This window comes from Peromyscus leucopus, chromosome 3 (genome assembly GCF_004664715.2).
Source record: "Peromyscus leucopus breed LL Stock chromosome 3, UCI_PerLeu_2.1, whole genome shotgun sequence".
In the NCBI taxonomy this organism is placed as follows: Eukaryota; Metazoa; Chordata; class Mammalia; order Rodentia; family Cricetidae; genus Peromyscus; species Peromyscus leucopus.
Genome location: NC_051065.1, coordinates 85,298,543 through 85,319,844, shown reverse-complemented (window position 1 = coordinate 85,319,844; position 21,302 = coordinate 85,298,543). Strand labels below are relative to the sequence as shown.

Sequence of the window (21,302 nt, the reverse complement as noted above, 5' to 3'; positions counted from 1 at the left end):
AGGAAGACAGAGGGAGACACTGCCAGCCTCCGTCCTGACAAGCAGCATGTGAAGATGCCGTTAAGCCATGGGCCATGTGGCAACGTATAGATTTATGGAAATGGATTAACTTAAATTATAAGAACAGTGAGCAAGAAGCCTGCCATGGCCATACAGTTTGTAAGCAATGTAAGTCTCTGTGTTTAGTTTGTTGGGTCTGAACGGCTGTGGGACTGGCTGGTGACAGAGATTTGTACTGACTGTGGGCAAGGCAGGAAAACTCTAGTTACAATGAGGAGAGTTTAACAAATGAACAACTCAATTCTGTAGGAGACAGAAGTAAGTCAGGGTGAAAAAGAGAATCATGTGGGGTCACAGGTAAGATAATGGACCAAGAAGAGTTACCAAAATATAAAAGGTGAGCGAGTACATCAGCAAGGGAGATATACATTGTAATTTTTACAACTGCATTAAAATTTTACTTTGAACATAAAATAACCATGGATTTATATACTTGCCAAAAAACAACCATTGAGAGATGAGGTAGGGCGTAAAATCTCCTCTATTGACTCTGGAGGGATCATCTCCTGCACACAGCCTGATGCTGACTGATTGAAATTGATCCAGAGTCCTGATATTTATGACTGTGAGAAGTTGAATCCTTCTTGCATCAAACCATGGGTTCTTGGTAAATTTCTACAACAGTCCATGGAAACAAATACAAGTGGGGCTCAAATGACAGTGCAATGCCCGAGTGTGAGCCCCCCAACAAGACCACCAAGGAGCCAACTTCCAATGCAAAAACAAAGGTTTTGTTTATTCTAACCTAGGCAGGGACCTCTCAGACACCATATTACAGCGGGTAAAAGAGGGATGGTCTCGAGCACTCAATTTAAGGGGTTTTGTACAGGAAGGTTTACATGCAGAGGGTTACATATCTCGGGATTGGACGAGGGTGCTAGGGGTGAGGTAGTTGTTTGAAGTTACTGGCTGAACTATAAGCATAAGGTTTCTAATGGCTAACAGGATGCAGGGTATCTACAGAGACATAAATTTTTTATTCCCTATGTCCTGCTTTCACTGAACCCAGCATATATACATTCAGATTTATTGTTTCAGTCCTATTCTCACATGAATTCAACTTCTGGCCAGTTGAGTCCATTACTCCCCAGATCTTGCTTTGCCAATTCCAGGTTATATAGATTTATTGTTCCAGCCTTATCTTCCCATGAGTTCAACTTCTGGTCAGTTCTAAAACTGCTGGTCAGCAAATACCTTTAGAGGAGGGCAGGGAAGGAGCATCTCTCATGATGGCAACTGGTTTTTTCCTTTAAAATGAAAAACCATCAGTTTAAATTGCCTTTTTTGTTTAATCTTATAATCTTTTTTGTTCAACTTTCCAATATTATAGATGAAGAGATGTATAATTTTTATAAGGTAGAAAAAAATCTGTGTGAAACTCTATAATAGAAGCATGGAAACATGGCAATTATGTAAAAAACACTAGTGATTGGAAAATTACAGGCTAGTAATATCTTCCATAGCACCTTAACTCTAAAGTATCTAAAAGTATATAAAACTGAGCTCTGTGTGTATTTGTGTGATTATTTGTAATTAAGAAATAATGCTTCATTGTGGATTATGGATACACTTATTCTCCACATCATAAAGAAGATACCCAGTCCTCAGAACACACAGGTGATTTGCCCAGAATCACATGGTCACTGATGCTGAGGAGGAACTCTCAGACCTTAAATATCTCCTTTCTATATGAGAATCTAATCCAAAAGAACAATGCACAGAATAAAAACAGGAAAGGAACAAATCCAGGAATAAAATGTGAAAGTCACAGTTTCTCACTGCCTCTGTCCCATAACATTGCTCACCTAGAGTTCTATTACTAAAAATTCCCCTCTCCTCCAAGCTTCTCAAGTGTTCAATGCTTCTTATGTTTTAAACCACACAGCAGTTTTGGCTGAATCATGCTGCATTCTGGCCCTTTCTTCCACCTTACACAGGCATTCCCTGACATATTCTATTTTGTAAACTGTCCTCCCAACATGAAATGAATGTACAAACATTGCTGAGGAAACCTTCCTCTCCTCCACTGAGAGTCTGAGAGCTGACCTAGAGATACTGTCGCATACCGACGGCACAGGAGCTCACCAATTTATGTATCACCTAGAGAATGTTCATCTAAGAAAAATTGAGCTATTAGTTTTTTTCATAAGCAATGTTCCATGTTTCTTGTCAAAGTGCAATAATTCATAAGAAAATGCCGTCTTTTATAGAGAACACAGAAGACGCACAATTTCTGGGAAGCAAATTCCTCTTTACTTCTACCAATCCCCCTTTAATACTCAAATTAGTATCTCTAACATCAATTTCAAAATACACACATTGATTATCTCAGTGTTCCTGGAATCGCAATTCTTACTAATCGAAAAATCAAAGAATTAGAGTGGCTGGGTTCCTCTGGAATTCTGGCTAAGAGGATCTGATTCATGACTCTGAGCTCCTAGATAATCCTCCACGCCCTCCTCCACTCCCCGTTCTTCTCTGACCCAACAATCCCTTTTATTGCCACAGCATCTCCTGGATCATGGCTGGCATTCTTCTGAATGATGTGAACTTTTGAGATTACATTGATTTTACTTTAACTTTTCAGTCTCATCTCCTGATATCAGAATGTTTAATTCAGTTACTTTTGCCAAATTTATTTTTATACATGATATTTCTAGTGGAAGACTGAGGATGTATAATTCTTTTGAGGGTGAAGTTGTTTCTCTGTGAACAATTTCTGATGATTAGAGCTGAGCCATTCTTCCCTAAAGGAGAATGTAATCTCAAGATACAGCTCAATGAAACAAGCAGGCTGGAATATATGTAGACTCAAAGCTTTCTGATTTGTGGCAACAGGCTGGGGAACACTGATTCTACTGTGTGTACTGTAGACATCAAGGCACATAGTGAATTGTCAGAGAATGCTTTGACTTTGTGTTCCAGATAAAAGAATTGCTGCTTAATTACAAACAGATTAGAACCTTATTGCATAATCTATATGTTAAGATGATTCTTTTGTTTTATTTTCCAGGAAAAATAATTTCTACTTAATTAAAACTTGTAAAAAGACACACTTTATGGTTAACCATCTAAATAGGTCTTTGGTAAATAGTAAATGATATTTTTCAAGTTTCATTTCTTGGACGATGTGCCCTGTCATGTAATTTTTTTTAATTTTTATAGCTATCAAAGAGTAAAAGTGGCAAGAAGTAATACTAAAAGTACCCTCAAATTATTAGGCTATAGCTGCTGTGTTACTCTGAATCCTTCAAGCATAAAACTTTCTTTGAAAACAGCGTAATCAGTAGGTATAAAATGCCTGGCCAAAATGGAACAAATTTAGTAGGAAATAAACATGAAATTATATACCCTTTAGACTGTAAGCTTCCAAAGACAATGGCTAGAACTGCAGCTTAAATGCTTCTAGGTTATTCCAGGTGAGTTTGGTGAGGAGGCATGGTGTGCATTCACCTCAAGCCTGATCAAGGACAGTTGCAATCAAAATGTACTGATATTTTGCACCCCAATAATTATCACTGAGATTAATGAATAAGCTACAATGCCCATCTCACCACCAATAGTCAAGCATCATTTATCTGGAGTCACCAGGATTCATAGAGTACTTTTTGAAGGTACAGTTTGTTGTACTTCTCTGACAGTTATTTCTAGCTAGCACACTGAAAACCAAAGCATATGTATAAGAATCAAAGGACTCAATTCTGGATCCTGATTGTATCTAGATCCCATCCATATACCTTCCCTGTACCTAGCTTTACATTAACAGAAAACCAGTATTCTCCAGGAGATGGACAAAGAAGCTGATAGCTAGACTTGGATGGTGTCCTCTCACACTGAAAGTGAGGAATACAACATGTAATGGTACATGCAGGGTCATGCAGTGAGCAGCAGTCACACTTCCTGAGCATAGAATTGTGTAGAACAGGCTAAACTCAGGGTCTTTTAACTCACAGCCCCAGGCATGTTCCATCCTATGGTCAGAAACATCTTGCCAGGGAGTGCAACTTAGAGCAGACAGCATGTCTTTACTCTCCTTCCTTCACTGTAAGAAGAAGTAGCCTAAGAGACTCTAGACAGATCCTGTGGCATGTTCACTGTATGTCAGGCTGCTAGAGTTGAAGAAACATAGAAAGATTTTTGTTGAGGCCTTCAGGTATTACATAGCTAATCTTCTTCCATACTAATAAACCTTGAAAAACATTACTAAATTTCAGAAATTAATATAGACATTGACATACTCAAAACAAGGAATCTATTTAGTTCTGGGCTTTTAAAAAGACCTGCAACTTCAGATAATTTTAGATCTCCCAGTGGTAAACACATTGAAGAAACATATTTTCATGTGTATGATAAATAATTTTTTATATTTTATATTTTAATGGGTAACAATTGAGCCTATGGGATAGCCCAGAGTATATAGGCATTGGTTGGCAAACTTAAGAACTTGCTTTCAACCCTGGGTATTGACATGGTAGGAGAGAATCAACTTCCCACAAATTGTCTTTGGACTTTCACATGTGCACCATGGCACATCCTTTTCCCCAAATAAATGGAAAAATGTGATACAACTTTAATAAAAAGAGAAACAATGGCCTATTCTGTGACCATTGCAAAATCATTTTGATGATATCACAGGCAATCCTTCTAAGTTATCAGACTATATTTGTAAATTGACATATTTATCATTTATTTATTTTATTTTTTTTAGCTTTTACATTTTATTTTATTTTTCCTTTTATTTTATTTTACAATACCATTCAGTTCTACATATCAGCCATGGATTCCCTTGTTCTCCCCCCTCCTGCCCCCTCCCTTCCCCCCAGCCCACCCCCCATTCCCACCTCCTCCAGGGTAATGCCTCCCCGAAGACTGAGATCAACCTGGTAGACTCAGTCCAGGCAGGTCCAGTCCCCTCCTCCTAGGCTGAGCCAAGCGTACCTGCATAAGCCCCAGGTTTCAAACAACCAACTCATGCAATGAGCACAGGACCCGGTACCACTGCCTAGATGCCTCCCAAACAGATCAAGCCAATCAACTGTCTCACCTATTCAGAGGGCCTGATCCAGTTGGGGGCCCCTCAGCCTTTGGTTCATATTTCATGTGTTTCCATTCGTTTGGCTATTTGTCCCTGTGCTTTATCCAACCTTGGTTTCAGTAATTCTTGCTCATATAAACCCAGATGGCTCAGACGTTAAAGGCTAAGCTCACAACCAAAAATATAAGAGATATTTAACATTTAAACTCATAACCTTTTAATGAGAAATAGGAACATGTGTCTCTGTGTGGATTTCTGTGAACAGAGTCGCTTAGATATATAATTTCTCATAACATGGAAGGAATACTTGTATAGTCATCCAAAGCACCCAAAATTTCTAAATTGAAAACAAACCACTCATTGTTGGATGAATGTCAATTTCAAATCTAGAATTTTCAACTAAGAATTTCTTCAAGCATGAGGAGATCAGATGATCAGAAATGGAAGACAATTTGATGAGACATCAGTTGGTCAAACCTGATGAGTTTGGACCACACAATAATTAGCATGGTTTACTAATGGAATAAAGTAGGAGTATTTGATTTAGATTAATATTTTAGATATTAAGAGAATCAATAAATTATCAATGACTTTTATATAAATCTTCATTTATATAAAGGAGAAAGGTAACTGTGTAGCAGTGTAATTCACTAGACACCATCTTACACCTTAACCAAGAATCAAAGTGAACATCTCAAAGTGATTAGGTCACCTGAAGTCATGAGCCCTCTGTTGAGAAAAAACATGCCAGCACCTTAGGTTCTGACTCTGTTTGGACATAGGGTGTTTGAAGAAATAATTCTGTTATTGTCATTTTGGTGATTCTTATATGAATATGAGTATCACTTTATATTCTTTTATGAAGAGAATATTAGTAACCAGACATATAATGGGAAAGAACATTAAAGAATATAGAAAGATGTTTTATACACCAAGGTGAGAGGTCTCAGAGGAGAATAATGTGGATAATATTTTGATGTCTTGGTGTTACTTCACCAATATTGGGACTAGGAATGCCTGACAGTACTTTGGAGTCTTTCTCTGGGGTTTCTCTGGGCAGATGCACAGAATGTCTGTTCGTACCAGACAGAACAAAAACTGAACAAAGAATCAATGCTATCTATATCTGGATGGGAAAGTTAAGAGATTTATAGGTATTACTGACAGGAAGATGGCTTAGGAGTTTACATGTGTGATTCACTGAAAATATCCACTTGAGTGTGGCTGATATTTCATAACAGCTGCAACACTAAAGTCCTCAATTCATTCAATATTCTAAATGCCATACAAAATACATATTCCTGTGGCAAGAATATGTTCAGTATTGAAAGGTAAAAGGGGAATGGAGAAAATAACTGGAATCTTTGATGAAAGTTAATTCCCACAACTTTTTTTTCTTTCCCGGTAATCTTTTAACAGGCCAAATATTTTGAGGGTTCTGTGTTGTTAATCACAGGTGCTGTAATTGCAATACAACATTATGTATATCATGGCTAGAATACATAGTACCACTACACAGCTTTAGCATTGATACACCTTATTCAATATACATTAGCTAAACTTAATATTGAGTCAAAAACAAGTCCAATGTTAGGAGCATAGGATAGATAAGTTGTATGTAGTATTAAAAAACAACAGTATCTGAAATCAAGGAAAGTATGCAGACTATTGCATATAAAAGGAGCCTGATAAGACCAGGGGTAAGGTATCTGGTTATTATGGTTCATTCTGTGTGTACAGATATGATGACTTGCAAAGGAGGCATAAGTGATGATATACCTGGGTACAAAAGATACATTGGGAACAATACACAAATTGTGAAGCAGATGTGAAAACTAAACCAAACACTACAATGCTAATTATATCTTCTATAGTTTTATTGGATTAACATAGGACAAAGTAATTAGTAAAAAATATTCAGTAAAATCTGGATGGTTGAATTATGTCTTGCCCAAATGATTGCAGTGAGAAATCTTTAATTTCCAAGAATGGTATTTTCACCAACATTTTGAAAGAATAAACATCAGATCTAAAAAGTGTTACAACCTGTGATATTTCAGATAGTTGTTGGTGTTGAATCCTTCTCTTTGGACTTTCAATGTCAAATAGCAAGGACCTGAAATTGAGGAAAGTGTAGAAGAATTGGTGTATCTTGAAAGTATACTGCTGGAGGTACTGGTGATGAGGGGACTTGACAGTAGGTAGCATTATCAACATTTGATGATCCTAATAAAGTCACATAGCAAACACAAAAGCTTAAACTGATTTAATATGTAGAAATATTTAAACTGTCCTATCTTAATATGGAAATATCTATCTCACTGCTCAACATTTTAAGAAGTCAGACACCTAATTTGAATTTCAAATAAGGTGCCTGTTATGTAGAAGTTGTTTTTGACTTCTGGACTAATGTTGATCAATAATCTATTATTTTTTAAAATCTGGTTTCATAAAGAATTGCCCAATGAGAGGCACTAGTGAGTGAGAATACGCTAATGCACTACTGGCCACTAACTGAAGATAGACTGTTGTGTCAACAGCAAATGAAAGCATCACAGCCCAATTCCAGATTACTAGGACAGGTTGCAGAAGCATGTGCTTGGTCAGCCAGTGCATTCATGAACAGGAACATATGGTTATTTTTTGTGTGTGCTGAAATGTGATTTTATTTGTACATTAATAAATAAAATTGCCTGGGGGTCAGAGCTAATAGCAAGCCATTTAGCAAATGTCTGGCAGTGGTAGCCCATGCCTTTAATCGGATCACATGACTGGCAGAGTCTGTGTGGTAAAGGACACAGCCAGCATGGTGACACACACCTTTAATCCAAGTACCAACCATAGAGACCTGGAGGTCTGTATAGACCGGCAGTGATGAGGAAGTCATGTGGTTGGGTTTAGAACTAATGAGAAAGCAAAACAGAAAGGCAATAAAAAGATGGGTTACACAAGAGAAGGTCTCTTACACAGGGGAAGGATGACAGCAACAGTGAGGGGTAAGAAGGTAGTCTTAGCTCTTGTCTGTTGCTCGATCTCTGAGCTTTTAACTCTACATTTGGCTCTGTGATTCTCATTTAATATGACAATTTAGAATTACATCTACAGGAATGTTTCCATTTTGCAAAATTTTTTGTCTTATAAAGGCTTTGTTTAGGCTTTTTTGACTTACTGGTCTTTTGCCTGTATCCATTCTTTGTGTGAGTGAGTGAGTGTGTGTGTGTGTGTGTGTGTGTGTGTGTGTGTGTGTGTTGCATTGTTCTTTTCTTTGTTTCTCTTTCAGTTTTTTGTCTGCTTTCTTTTAAAAAGAGATAAAAATAAAAGTTGTGGTGTTGACTATGGCTTGCTCTGCTTCTGTGATCTTTCAGCTTTTACCCTAATATGTGGCTCAGGATTTTTTATTATGAGACCTATTAAATTTTAACAACAGGGTAGGGCTTTATGATTCCTTCTTCCCCAGTTTAATTGTGTGTGAGGATATTTCTTAGGCAGGACATCCTGGGTTGTAAAAAATGGATATAAGCAACTGAAAGTTAACATCTCTCATTGTTTTCTGTGTCCTCAGTGCAGACTTGTTTTGATAAAGTTCTGTACTCTCTTGCAGATATGGCTTCCATGCCATCATGAAATTTGTTCTTTTTAAAAAATGTATTATTTTATGTGTTCAGATGCTTTTGCTTACATGTGTTTGTACCTTATGTGTGTCTGATACACTAGAATTTGAGAAAAAGGCATCAAGTCCATTAGTGCTGCATTTTAGAGTGTTGAAGGCCTCCCCATTAGTGCAGAGAATTAAATATATTTCCTCTAGAAAAGCAGCCAGTGCTCTTATCCCAGGAGCTATCTTTCCAGGCCTTAACATGTATTCTTGAACTGTGAGCCAGAAAAAAATCTTACATTACTTTTGTGAGGGTATTTTATCACAGCAACAGGAAAAGTAACTAAGCTAAGGGGCCTGTAGGGTAAACAAACAGAAAGAGCTTTGGATGCTAATTACATTGAAGATGCTTCTTTCATGGGACTTCTGTGCATGAGAATCCTGTCCTCATGGCAAATATCTTGGTCATTTATCTTGAACATTCAATATCATAACACCAGTTTGGGCACATCTTAGTGTCTCTACTCTAGCTGCATCTCCCAAATGTACATCTATCACATTCATGCCTATGTGCTTTTCCCTTCTCCTTACCTGCTCTCCACTGACCTAAATATAGCCATGGAAAATTGTATTCTCCTTGGAGGTGGGGCAGATTTGGTGACGGTAACATATGGCAGAGAACATAGAACTTTAATGAGTCAAATGAGCATTTCTTAGGGTGTTGATCTCCAGTTTTGAAAAGCATGGGTTATGTGAAGAGAAGACAGAAAGATAGGGCTAGTACACTGAAGCATCTAAAGAATATCATGAAGTATTTACAATGGACATTGAGCTAGGAAGGGAGCTCCGGGAACCGAGAAGATTCTCAATATTGGATGGCTTTGATTAAAGTAACTTGGTACAGCACTGATGAATGGAAGAACACAAGATTGCTTATTTTGGGGTTTTAAGTGCTTTTTATGTTCGCTTCAAGAGCAGTACCAGATCAAAGATGAAATGAGTAAAATAGATACTACTCATGAAAGAGGATATAAAGCTACTTGTTTTTCTAATTCTTTAATAGACTTTTTTTTTTGGTTTTTTGAGACAGGGTTTCTCTCTCTACTTTTTGCTTTGGGTAATGGCTATGTACATAAAAAAACATTTGAATGTGTAAAATCTAATGCAAAGCTCCACTTACTTCCATTCTAACTCTGTAGAAGTTCACTTACTTGTATAGACTTTGTTTATGGCTAATTTTGATGTGCAATGCTATTTTTCTGAAAAATTCTTATGATAAAGTTTAGAATTTTCTTTTTTAAATACATACGGATGTACAAGACTTCTATAAATTTCTGGGATTATTTTAGAAAGTCAGTCACCATCCTTAATGGGAATGTACCCAAAAACAAGCATGAAGAGGAACAAGGAATGATAAAAGCTACACAACAACTACATATTCCTACATGGAAACTATTCTTTGACCCACAGAAAGAAACATGTTATCTGAAAGCAGGTCTGTTTTGTTCCTCTCTGTCATAAATATCTGAGTACTCTTGTGCTTATGCTGAGTTCCTGAGATGAGCCCAGCCAATCCTGTAGGTGGCTCCAGTCCCACATACCCTTGATGATTTGCATGTGGTCAGAGGCCAGCACACTACTATAAGGATTTCTTCAGAAGGTGTTGACTCCATGTGCAGAAGTCATTCTCAGTGAAGATATAGCATCAACATGCGGGTCCTTGGTGAGATCCTGGGGCTGTTGCTGCTCTGTTTTTCAGGTAAGGAAGACAGACATGGAGAATAGTATGGTGAGTGCTGCCTGACTTTTTATGGAAGTTATGTCATAAAATGTTTAATGCCAAATGTTTGTTGTGTATTTCAACCACAGGTGTGAGATGTGATATCCAGATGACCCAGTCTCCACCTACTCTGTCTGCATCTCTTGGAGACAGAATCACCATCACTTGCCATGCCAGCCAGAACATTAACAGTTGGTTAGCCTGGTACCAGCAGAAACCAGGGAATGCTCCTAAACCCTTAATCTATAAGACATCCAACTTGCACACAGGAGTCCCATCGAGGTTCAGTGGCAGTGGGTCTGGGACAGATTATTCTCTCACAATCAGCAACCTGCAGCCTGAAGACATTGCCACTTATTATTGTCAACAGGGTCAAAGTAACCCTCTCACAGTGATACAAGTCATAACACAAACCTCCCAGGAGTGCAGTGAAGTAAGACTGAGCTGCCTCAGCTGTTCCTCTTAGTGCCTGCACCTGCTAATATTTTGTTATAAGATGCTCCTGGGCTTTGAAGGTCACTGAGCCAGTGCAGAGAACTCTCATTGTGGCTCCTTTGCTCTTACCTCTCCTCTCAGATCCAAGAGCACAGACAGGACAAAATATCTCACATTTTTTTAAAAGCAGTTACGTTTATGTTTGAGTCATCATAGCTCTGCCATCCTTGCAATTCATACAGCAACGAGACACCTCTAAGGATACCTCCAAAAAAACTATTTTAATTCAGGTAACAACTATGTAAATAAACAGTACCTCATGGTTTGTGACATGCTATACTTCCTAAAGCTTGCATTTGAAATACCTAGTACCAGTTTTGGATATGATTATGGTGGGTTCCAGAATTATTAGTTGTATGTGCCCAAGCTGTAGGAGGTAATTATATGGGGACAGACGCTTGGGTGTATATTATCTCTGGCTATTTCAAACCGAGTTCTTACTTTCAGACACATTATGGTATTAATGCAGTGACTCCAAATACCCTTCCCTCTATTTATGGCCTGAAAACTCTAAAAAGCTGAGCCAAAATAAATTTGTGCTTTTGAAATTGTTTTTATCAGGTATTTTTATCATGGCAATGCAAGGTCACAAACTCAAGGAGTCTATTATTTCAAGGAAGCTGATATTAGAAGTAGAGATTTCTTACTGTTCATTCACATTGCATTGATCCACACCATGCTCTCTCCAGATTTGTCCAGGAAACCTAAGTTTGGTTTGTTGATGCTGCTTGTTCCCTGAAACAGAACATGGGTGATTTTCAATCTACTTCCCAATCAGCCTGCTGTGGGATAATGCTTTTGTACACTGGTTTAATAATGGTTTTGTACTGGTTTGATTGGCCAGTAGCCAGGCAGGAAGTATAGGTGCAGCAAACAGACTAAAGGAATGCTGGGAAAAGGAAAAGAAGAGTCAGGAGTCACCAGCCAGACACAGAGGAGGCAAGATGACAAGGCAGAACTGAGAAAAGCTACCAAGCCATGTGGCTAAACATATATAGGAATTATGGGTTAATTTAAGTGTAAGAGCAAGTCAGTAATTAGCCTGAGCAAATGGCCAAGCAGTTATAATTAATATGAGCCTCTGTGTGTTTACTTGTGGGATGTGATTAGGAGAGGTTTGTCCTGACAGTGAGACAGCTGGGACACAGGCAAACTTCCAGCTACATCAGCCCACAGATCTGTATGCAGATTATTAAGACTTTAAAGTTGTTTGACAGGGCTGTAATTGAGGACATTATAGAAAATGGAGAAATACAATATTGGAAGTATTGATAATGGGGAGAGTTGACAGTAGATATTTTTTTTAACAATTCAAAGCTCCTTATTAAGTCACATAGTGAGAAGAAAAGGAGGAAAGACATTGATTGCATGGCAGTCTTTTAAATCTTTCCATTTCTCTAATATGCAAATGAGTTGGTACTCAATAAAGAAGGCAAAGAGCTAATTTTTATTTCTAATTAGCTGCCTGTTTATATAGATTAAAAGCTATTGATTTATGAACTATTTTAGCTAACAATTTGATTTTCAAATGTGATTTTCCATAGTATTGCTCAATTAGCAGCCTTGTAATAAAAATTGAGAATCAAAATATGAGAATGTAGTATCAACCAGCAACTACATGCAGATGCAGGGACAGGTATGAGGACTGTAGAGTCACCATTATCACCCATTGGACTATGGGAATATGTTCAGCTCCTTTTTGTTTTTATTGACAAGAGAGCCTGAAATTCTAGGGAACAATCAGAATCTACTTTACATACAGAAGCAACTTTGCTGACTGATATCATCTTACATAAGACAGTTAATGTATATAATATAGACTCCAAATTTCCGTGTTTAAGTACCTTTTTATATGTAAATTGCTTTCATTTTTCTGTATAAGCCCAACTAATCATGCAATGCAGATGTCTATTACACATGGACCTATGTGCTTATAAAATGGTGAGCAGCTTACTTATTTCTGTGCTACTGGAGCAGAAGAGAATGACACAAAGTTGAAATGCTGTTTCTACTTAAACCTGACAATATACTCTAAACTCAGGTTGCATCTGAAAATATTCTCAGTCGATGTAGATATATGCTAGAGCAGTCCAGGAACTGTGGCAGCCACCCAGTTTTCCACTCCTATGTCTCTGAGAGGCTTATTTTCTGGCTTGCACCACTGTGGGAGAAAAACTCCAATAGTGCTGACAGTAATAAGTTGGAACACCTTCAGGCTCCAGGCTCATAATGATGAAGGTAGAAATCAGTCCACTGCCACTGTATCTCAATGGAACAAATCTTCCAATGTTGATGCACTATAGAGCAGGAGCTTAGGAGATTTTCCCGTTTTCTACTGATACTATGCTGACCAGCAAGCAATGGTACCTTTTTCTTCCCAATTTTCAGATAAGAAGGGTGGAGTCTGGGCTATCTGGATATCACATCTGAAAACAGACATTAAAGATACAAATCAAATAACCACAGGATAGAGGAGAATTTTTCTGTTAAATGAGAAATTACTTGAGCTACCATACATCCCTTACAATAATTCATAAGTAACTTTATGTTGTTTTCCTTTTTTAAGAGAAGCAGAACTGAAGGAACCCAAGAAACAGCTTGAGGGCCTCATGTCTGTTTCCTGACTGCAACTGACAGCTCTCAGTGTGTGACCAGCCTTTGAAGAAGTCCTCATGGCTGAGGACTGGGCTATGGCATATGAAAACCATCAACAGCTTTGTCATGGCTGGCAACAGCTGCAGAACTGACTCACCTCAATAACTAGCCCATCCTAGTTTCCTAGACTAGAAATGTCATGCACATTTTTCTACAAAAAAGTTAAATGTTAATCATGAGTCCTGAGAACAGCATGGTGTTTTGAATAACTCCAGGTTCATTACATGCTTTCTTGCTATGTCCCATTGGAACAGAGTCATCCACCACAGCATAGTCTCAGAACTGCAAAGAAACTCACAGGCTCTTTTTTTGTTGTTGTTGACATATTGTTTTCTTTGCTCCATTTTCTGTAATACTTGGTATGGAATAGAAGCTCAACAAAAACAACCACCATAAGGTGAGAACTTTTCTCCAGCACAGATGAAAATGGGCTGAGGTTTCTTACATTGTATCTCTCCTGCTATGCCTTCTTCTTGTGACTTACACCCTTATCCTGCTCTCACATACCTTGAGTGCTAACTTTCTTCCCTCTTCTCTTGTTCTTCTTCCCTGTCCAGCAAGAAGAAAAACAAGGATAATTAGTAAAGACTTTTATGTGCTTAAAGTCTCCCTTTAGGGTTCAAAGAGACTCTACAATAAGTGAGGGAAAACTAATATATGAGGGTGAAGTAATGAATCTGCTCACACCATCTTCTTTCCATCCATATTTCTTTATTGTTCTGAATCTTATTATTGATCTGCTGCTCTTTTTGTTCTGACCTCAGTCTCCAAAGTTTCCAGTTTTATACACATACAATCAGCAATTCTCTGGCTAATGCAAGGTCACAAGGCTTGACATTTTTCACCATCATAAAGGCAGATAGATAACTTCACATGGCAATACCTATCAGGCTTTCTTTCAACTCAAGCTGTGAGTGACTTTTAAAAGCCCCAGTGAACTCTTAAAGGGAGAGAGACCTTAAATCAATAGGGAAGTCTAAGATGGGGAGAGGGAAATTAGTGTGTAATACTACATTCCTTAGTATGACTAGTTAACAAACAAATCAATAAACAAAGGTGAAAATATGTGTGAAGAGTTAAGGACTTGTTAGAGCAAAATTAGCCTATCTATTGGCAGGGTGAGCTCAGGGCATGCTTGTTCCCTATATATCTGAATCTACAAATTCAGACATCTTGTAATTCTATGTCTATCTATCTCAGATGTCTGAGAATGTCTCACATAAGATACTTTTGCATGGATAATACACTGACCAAATGCCTGCCAATAAAGATAATTGGAGGAAGGCAGATATCTAAGATTTGATGTTGGAAAAGGGGACAAAGATCTGGTTGTGGGAAATAGAGGTTTTGACAGTGTGACTGCTTTCTCACATAACTGTGACAGTCATCATATATATCAATGTATAGGGGAAATTATGCCCAATAAATGATCCTCATCACTAAGGCTATTACAATAAATACCAAAGTTGAAATAGACAGGAAAACCTTATGGCTTCACACAATAAATCTATAGCAGAAAACAGCCAAATCATTCAAAAAGCAACAAATCTAATATGCCTTGTGTTCTTGGATTAAATTGCCAATCAGAACCCTTGGTCCTTGTGGGTTGACATTTTAATGACAGCTGAATTTCTCACTGCATATTCCTGCAGGGCCACAACAGATACTGTGTTCCCCAGGCCTGGCTCCAGTGTTTTATCCACCTACTGCTTCATGCTCCAATTTTGCCACTCTTTCCCTACCATGCCTCATATTAATTTTCACTCAATTTCTCTTTGTTAGAACATAACAAAAGAACCAAGTTTGGTGAAATATATGCTGAGTCTTGAAGAGGGAATTCATGAGAGCATACAACATAGAATCTGTCCAGAGTGTACCCTGAATCTGGATGTGGTCTTCTGGCTTGCTGTCATTCTTCCCTGAGATATAATCTATATTATATTCCAGGCAATTATACTTAAATTAATTTGTCCTCAGTAAGTTCTGGGGAAGGACTGATCTGTTAATATTCAGTATGTGCTCATTAACATTTATTCACATATTTTCTGACCTTGTTTTTCTATCATGTTTTTCTGAACGCACCCTTCCTTGAATCACTGCCATTTTTGTTGCAATCCTATATAAAAATAAGTTGAAACTGAAAAAAAGCTGTCTACAGCAGTAGGCTGTAGTCACCCTCAAACTTTTCAGCTCCTTTCAACCCAAGTTCTCCTCCTGTTTTTATAGGAGAAAATTCATAAGTAGCACGTGAACAGGGACCTGAAGACCCACAGATGAAAGGATTGGAGACCTCTGAAGAAACATTTAATGGGAATAATGGAACTAAATCAAGTAAGTCTATACCTTATATTGACTAGTTCTTCATTTTTTGAAAACAGAGCAGAGCTCAGATCTCTATGTCACAACCACTAGATTGTTGAAATATTGTATGTGAATATACTCTTGGTTTCCTGATGAAGGGACATTATATACATACATATATATATATATATATATATATATTATATGGATAATATTATATGTATATATAATATTGTAAATATTGTACAATTATTCAAAGTGATGAGTAGGTATCTCACACCTTGTACACCATGACCATAGCAAACTTTATATTTTTATATATATAAAAACATTTAATTGGAGAGGTTTAGTCCATTATCTAAATTGCAGGACAAGTGTAGAATAATAAGTGTGACTTGGAAGTTCACTCCTAGAAGTACTGCTGCTGAGGAGACTTGACAGTAGATAGTATTTTCCACAATCAAGGATCCTCATAAAGTTACATAGTAAAAATAAAAGGCTAAATAGTAACAATATGTAGAAATCTTTAAAGCTGTCCTTTTCTCCTAATATGGAGATACGTTGCAGAGAATGAGTGTCTGGTATTACAAAGCCAGTCACATGTCCATGGCTTGATACTTTTCCACTAATATCTTGCTGTAAATTCATTTAGTTTACACAAATATAGAAGAAACAGATTAAAACATTATCAATGCATAAAAATACCAAACTATAAGTAAATAGGAACAGAGGAAGGAAAATATTCAAAACAGCCAGAAAATACCAGCATGGATATGTTCCTACTCATTGGTAATTGTCCATGTAATTTGGAAGAAAACATGGAGTCAAAATAGTAAATTCAGCTAGATGGAGATGAAAAGAACCATTTGCTCATCAGAAAAGAAACACATCATGAGTAAAATATACTCTAAACCTAGGGAGCCAATGAACACACTTTAGGATAATATAAAACAAAATGTTAAATATCTATATCAATAAAATGGAATTGAAGTCAAAAGCATAAAATGTGCCAAATGAAGCAAATGTGTAGTAGAGGAGAAAGTTTAACAAAGATTAAGTCTCAGTTTCCTGACTTCATACTGGCTAATTTTTAGTGACACAGGCAGAAAAGGACTCTTGGATCAGAATGTGTTTTCACTCAGGTTTACCAGATCATTGCTCCTGCTGAGAGGGCATCTGTTCACCATTCTCCTGGGGCAGATGCAATATCATTGTTATTGTGTTGATGAAGCCTGAAAGGCATGGCGAGTGAAGTGTCAATAACCAAGGCATTTATGCTCTAAGGCCCTCAGCTGCAACCAATTACCTGGATTTCGCCAGCACCTCTCGTTGTCTCAGAGATATGTAACACATCTGACATCTGGACCATGCCGACTAAGTATGTTTTTGTTAGGGTCTGCATCATTGTGGGAGGAACATGTGATCTCTGCATGCAGTAATAAACTCCCAAATATTCAGACTCTACTCTGCTGATCTTGAGTGTGAAATCTGTGACTGACCCACTGCCACTGATTCTGTCTGAGACCCCAGTAAAATGGTTGGAAACCCTGTAGATCAGGGACTGTATAGATTGGCCTGGCCTCTGCAGGTACCAATTCAAATAGGTATTCCCACTACTATGTACAAGGCTCTGACTAGACCGGCAGGTGATAGAGGCTTGTTCTCCAAGGCTGACAAGCAAGGAGGTTGGAGTTTGGGTCATCACAACATCCCCTCTGGAAGCTGAAATAAAAACAGAGAAGTACAAAGTTAAGAACACACTTCAAGAACAATTTTTGTGGATTCTTTTTGATCTTTATTTCAACTGAGATGTTTATTTTTACATACAATTCTTTATACACAAAATTCTTTTTTTTGACAAACTAAGTGAATTGACAGCTATAAGGATGACTTAATTAAAGCCTAAGCATAACTTAGACCATTCCATTCCATCTGTGTCATAATCTTCATGATAGCCCAGGTTCTCTGAAATCTCCCTCTAACAGATATAAACTCCATAGGCCCCATCCTGGAAGATAGACCCATCTCACACATGGACAGAACACATGTCATCATCAGTAGAACCCAGGGCTCATCCTCCCTACACATCCTCCTTTCTCACTTCCATCTGTCCTCACCAGGAATCCTGAACACCAGCAGCACCAACAACCAAACAGGCAACTTCATTTTGAGGAGGAAGCCTGAGGAGACTGGTAAGTCACTGCAAGATGATGACTGAGTTTTATCCCAGAGAAGCCAGGGTGTGTCCTCCCTAGGGAGCAATATGCAAAGGATGGGTCAGTGATGCACTATAGATAGAGAGAAGAGTCATGCAGGATTTTCATGTTTTCAAAAACCATATAAATATCTTCTATGTCAGAGGTGACAATAGTAAAATGCAATGTGGTGCTTGATGGAAAATGCTGAAAACTGTCAATCTTGATGACATTAAATACTTAATAAGTGCTGTATTACAGAAACCCTGAAAGGAGTAATAATGAAGAGATGCATGCAATCATTCTCTATGAGTAAAATAACTATGCTTTTACTCCTCTTACATCAACTTTACAGAGAAATATCTATCCTCATATGAGTGTTAAATGTAGAAATTAGGAGCTGTCTTTTTGTGGATTACTGAATTTTCTCTGTGGGAGCACAAAAATAAATAAACAAATCAGGAAGGCATATCTTAAGTGTTTATCATGAAAAATATAAAAATACTAAATCTTAAAAATAATTGCTGTTGGAAATACAGTTTAAAGAAACATTGGAATGGGGGATGAGTCTGGTGTTTGTAGCTAATTTCACAGGTGAATTTCAATTCATTTGTTTTATATTAATTAAATATACATATAACTCTTCATTTAGCAATTGTATTAGTGAAATTACATTTTTACATTTATTTATTTATTTATTTATTATATATTTGTATATATGTGTGTAGACATGTTCATTCTATGGCACACAAGTGGAGGGCAGAGGACAGCACGTGGGAGTCAGTCCTCTCCTATCATATGGGTTCAGGAAAAATATCAAGTTGTTTTCCTTAATGGCAGTAACTTTTATTTGTTGAGACCTCTCGCCAGGTCTCTCAGTGAACTGATTTCAGTCCCATATTTTGAGAGTAGAAAAACCTCTCTAGGGCTTGATTGATGGCTCAGCAGTACTAAAGATGGTTTATATTTTAAAAAGATATCTGTATCAGATTGGTGTGTTCTGCTTAATGGGTTCTATACTTTAGTCCAAGTGATTGTCATGTTCATCATTTAGGAAAAGTCCCTCTTCATGAAGCCTATAATATGCCCAGAAAAGCAATTCTCATATGAACATTTAAAAATATGTTTTTTTTTAAACACAGCCATTTACTTATGAGAGTTGTTCAAAATTGTAGTCATTCTCATGCTCTGGATAACTTATTGACTTCATAAATCCCTCACAAGTCTCACATAAATGTGTGAATGGTTTAAAATGTGGGGTATATTTGATTTCATTGTGAGTTAGGGGACTACAGTTTTCTTCCTGAGGCTACAAAATGAAGAACCCTGAAAAGATCCAGAGTTATTTTTAAATACTACAAATAATATGGGGTTTATTTTTACATTTTCATAAATGTGCATTTTATACTTTAGTCAAAATATAGTATAGGAAAACATGAAATTCTCAAAAAACAAGAAAAAAAGGTTTTTAAGAAGACTAAGATGTTTTAATAGGACATGAACATCATGTGTAGTCAGTACTACAGTCCATATTCTTCAATATCATCAATGGCTGTTTTCTTTTCCTGCATGAGGACTAGGACACAGCAGCTTTTCATTCAAATCCATAACAGACCTCTCACTGTAACCCCTCTAAGAATGAAACATGTGCTGTGGGGAAGGGAAGTGATTTAAATATTATAGTGGTTAGAAGAGACTAAAACTCACAGAAAGAAGGAAAGAGTAGAGGAACTAGGGAGAAACAGAGGGATAATACAGTGTACATTCAGAAAAAGTTTGATGTTACTAGTTTAATTCCTAAGTGTGTGTCATAGTTTTAGCCCTTGTCTGAAGCAGCCTGATGAACTAATTGGGTCCTAGATGCAATAAAAAAAATTGACTAATAGATTTATTGCAGGCATAGAATAACTATATGTGAGCATGGAGAAAAGAGATGATATGATATAGCCACAGAGAAGAAATACCTACAAAGTCTGAAACAATCAATGGATAAAGTCTCCCTTAAAACATCTCTAGATCCCATCATAAGCATCTTGTTCTTGACTCGAATGCAATTCTACAGTTGTTCTCATTAGAACTATGGGAGGTTACATACCCTTCATTTAAAGCACAGATTTTAGTAATTTGTTACAATAGTTCCTTGAAAAACTAATACAAATTTTGCTTGGAGAACAAAATAGAGTAAGTTTCTCTTGTACATTGAATGTCATGTGAACAGGTGGAAGATGTTTATACCTTAGGAAAAAAGCACATGAAACACCATAATGTATCATGAAACTCATGAGAAATATACAATACATATTCATGACTGTTGCGCCCAGTACCTCTCAGTTCCTTCTTATTTGCATGTTACTGAACACAGACTACTGCATGCACACTTCTTGAATCATCTGGCCACAACCTGTACAGGCATCAGTTACAACCAAGACAAAGCGTGGGCATGGGAGTTTCCACTTACTTCCCAGGAGTGATGATACTCTGGGTTCTAGGTGAGAGACAGGTTAACTCTGAGGATTTCTCCAATCATAGTGATCATTGCTGCTTGGTCTTTGAAAAATCCTCTAGGAATATTTTTTTATCGTGTGTATATTTACTTTTAATTTTCCAGTCTTAGAAGTTAGATATGAAACACTGATGGCTCAGTATCTATCCTTCCCATTGACAACTATAGAAGAGTGTCATCCTTCCATGCCTGGCATGTCAGTTATTAACATTTATTTTCACTGACACCAGAAGAAACCAGGAAACATTTCTAAGATCATGCTATAGCATGCAATCTGTTTACAAGGTTTTATCAGGGTTCAGTTTCAGTGATTCTGGGACAAATTTCATCCTCACCCTTACACTCAGCAGCCTGATATCTGAAGATGTTGCAACTTATTATTGTCAACAAAGCTATGATATCTTTGCTGTGATGATTCAAGTTATAATAACACAAACTGCTCTGGCAAGAAGAGTAAGGCCAGGATGATCCAGCTGTTGCTCCTCGTGTCTCCATCTGTTGACAGCATTTTTTTAATATGTAGACAGGGTTTTTAAAGATCACTGGGAAGTTTTGTTAGGACTCAGGAAACTGATGTCTACATAAATCTGCAACAGCTCAACACCAACTGAACATATATGATAGTTCCTTTCCTGACTCTGTAAGAAAAGAATATTTTTGTGCCTGGAGTATCTGTTTCAACA

At 37.3% G+C, this 21,302-nt stretch overlaps 2 gene segments (V, D, J or C); one reads left to right on the top strand and one right to left on the bottom strand.

Annotated features, from left to right (window-relative positions):
- The first annotated feature begins 10,338 nt into the window (after positions 1 to 10,338).
- LOC114687508 lies at positions 10,339 to 10,936 on the top strand. The segment is given in 2 exon segments: positions 10,339 to 10,449; positions 10,560 to 10,936. Coding segments are annotated over 2 exon segments (426 nt in total).
- Positions 10,937 to 11,619: 683 nt separating this feature from the next.
- On the bottom strand, positions 11,620 to 18,153 carry LOC119087713. The segment is given in 3 exon segments: positions 11,620 to 11,700; positions 17,228 to 17,643; positions 18,039 to 18,153. Coding segments are annotated over 3 exon segments (546 nt in total).
- Positions 18,154 to 21,302: the final 3,149 nt, after the last annotated feature.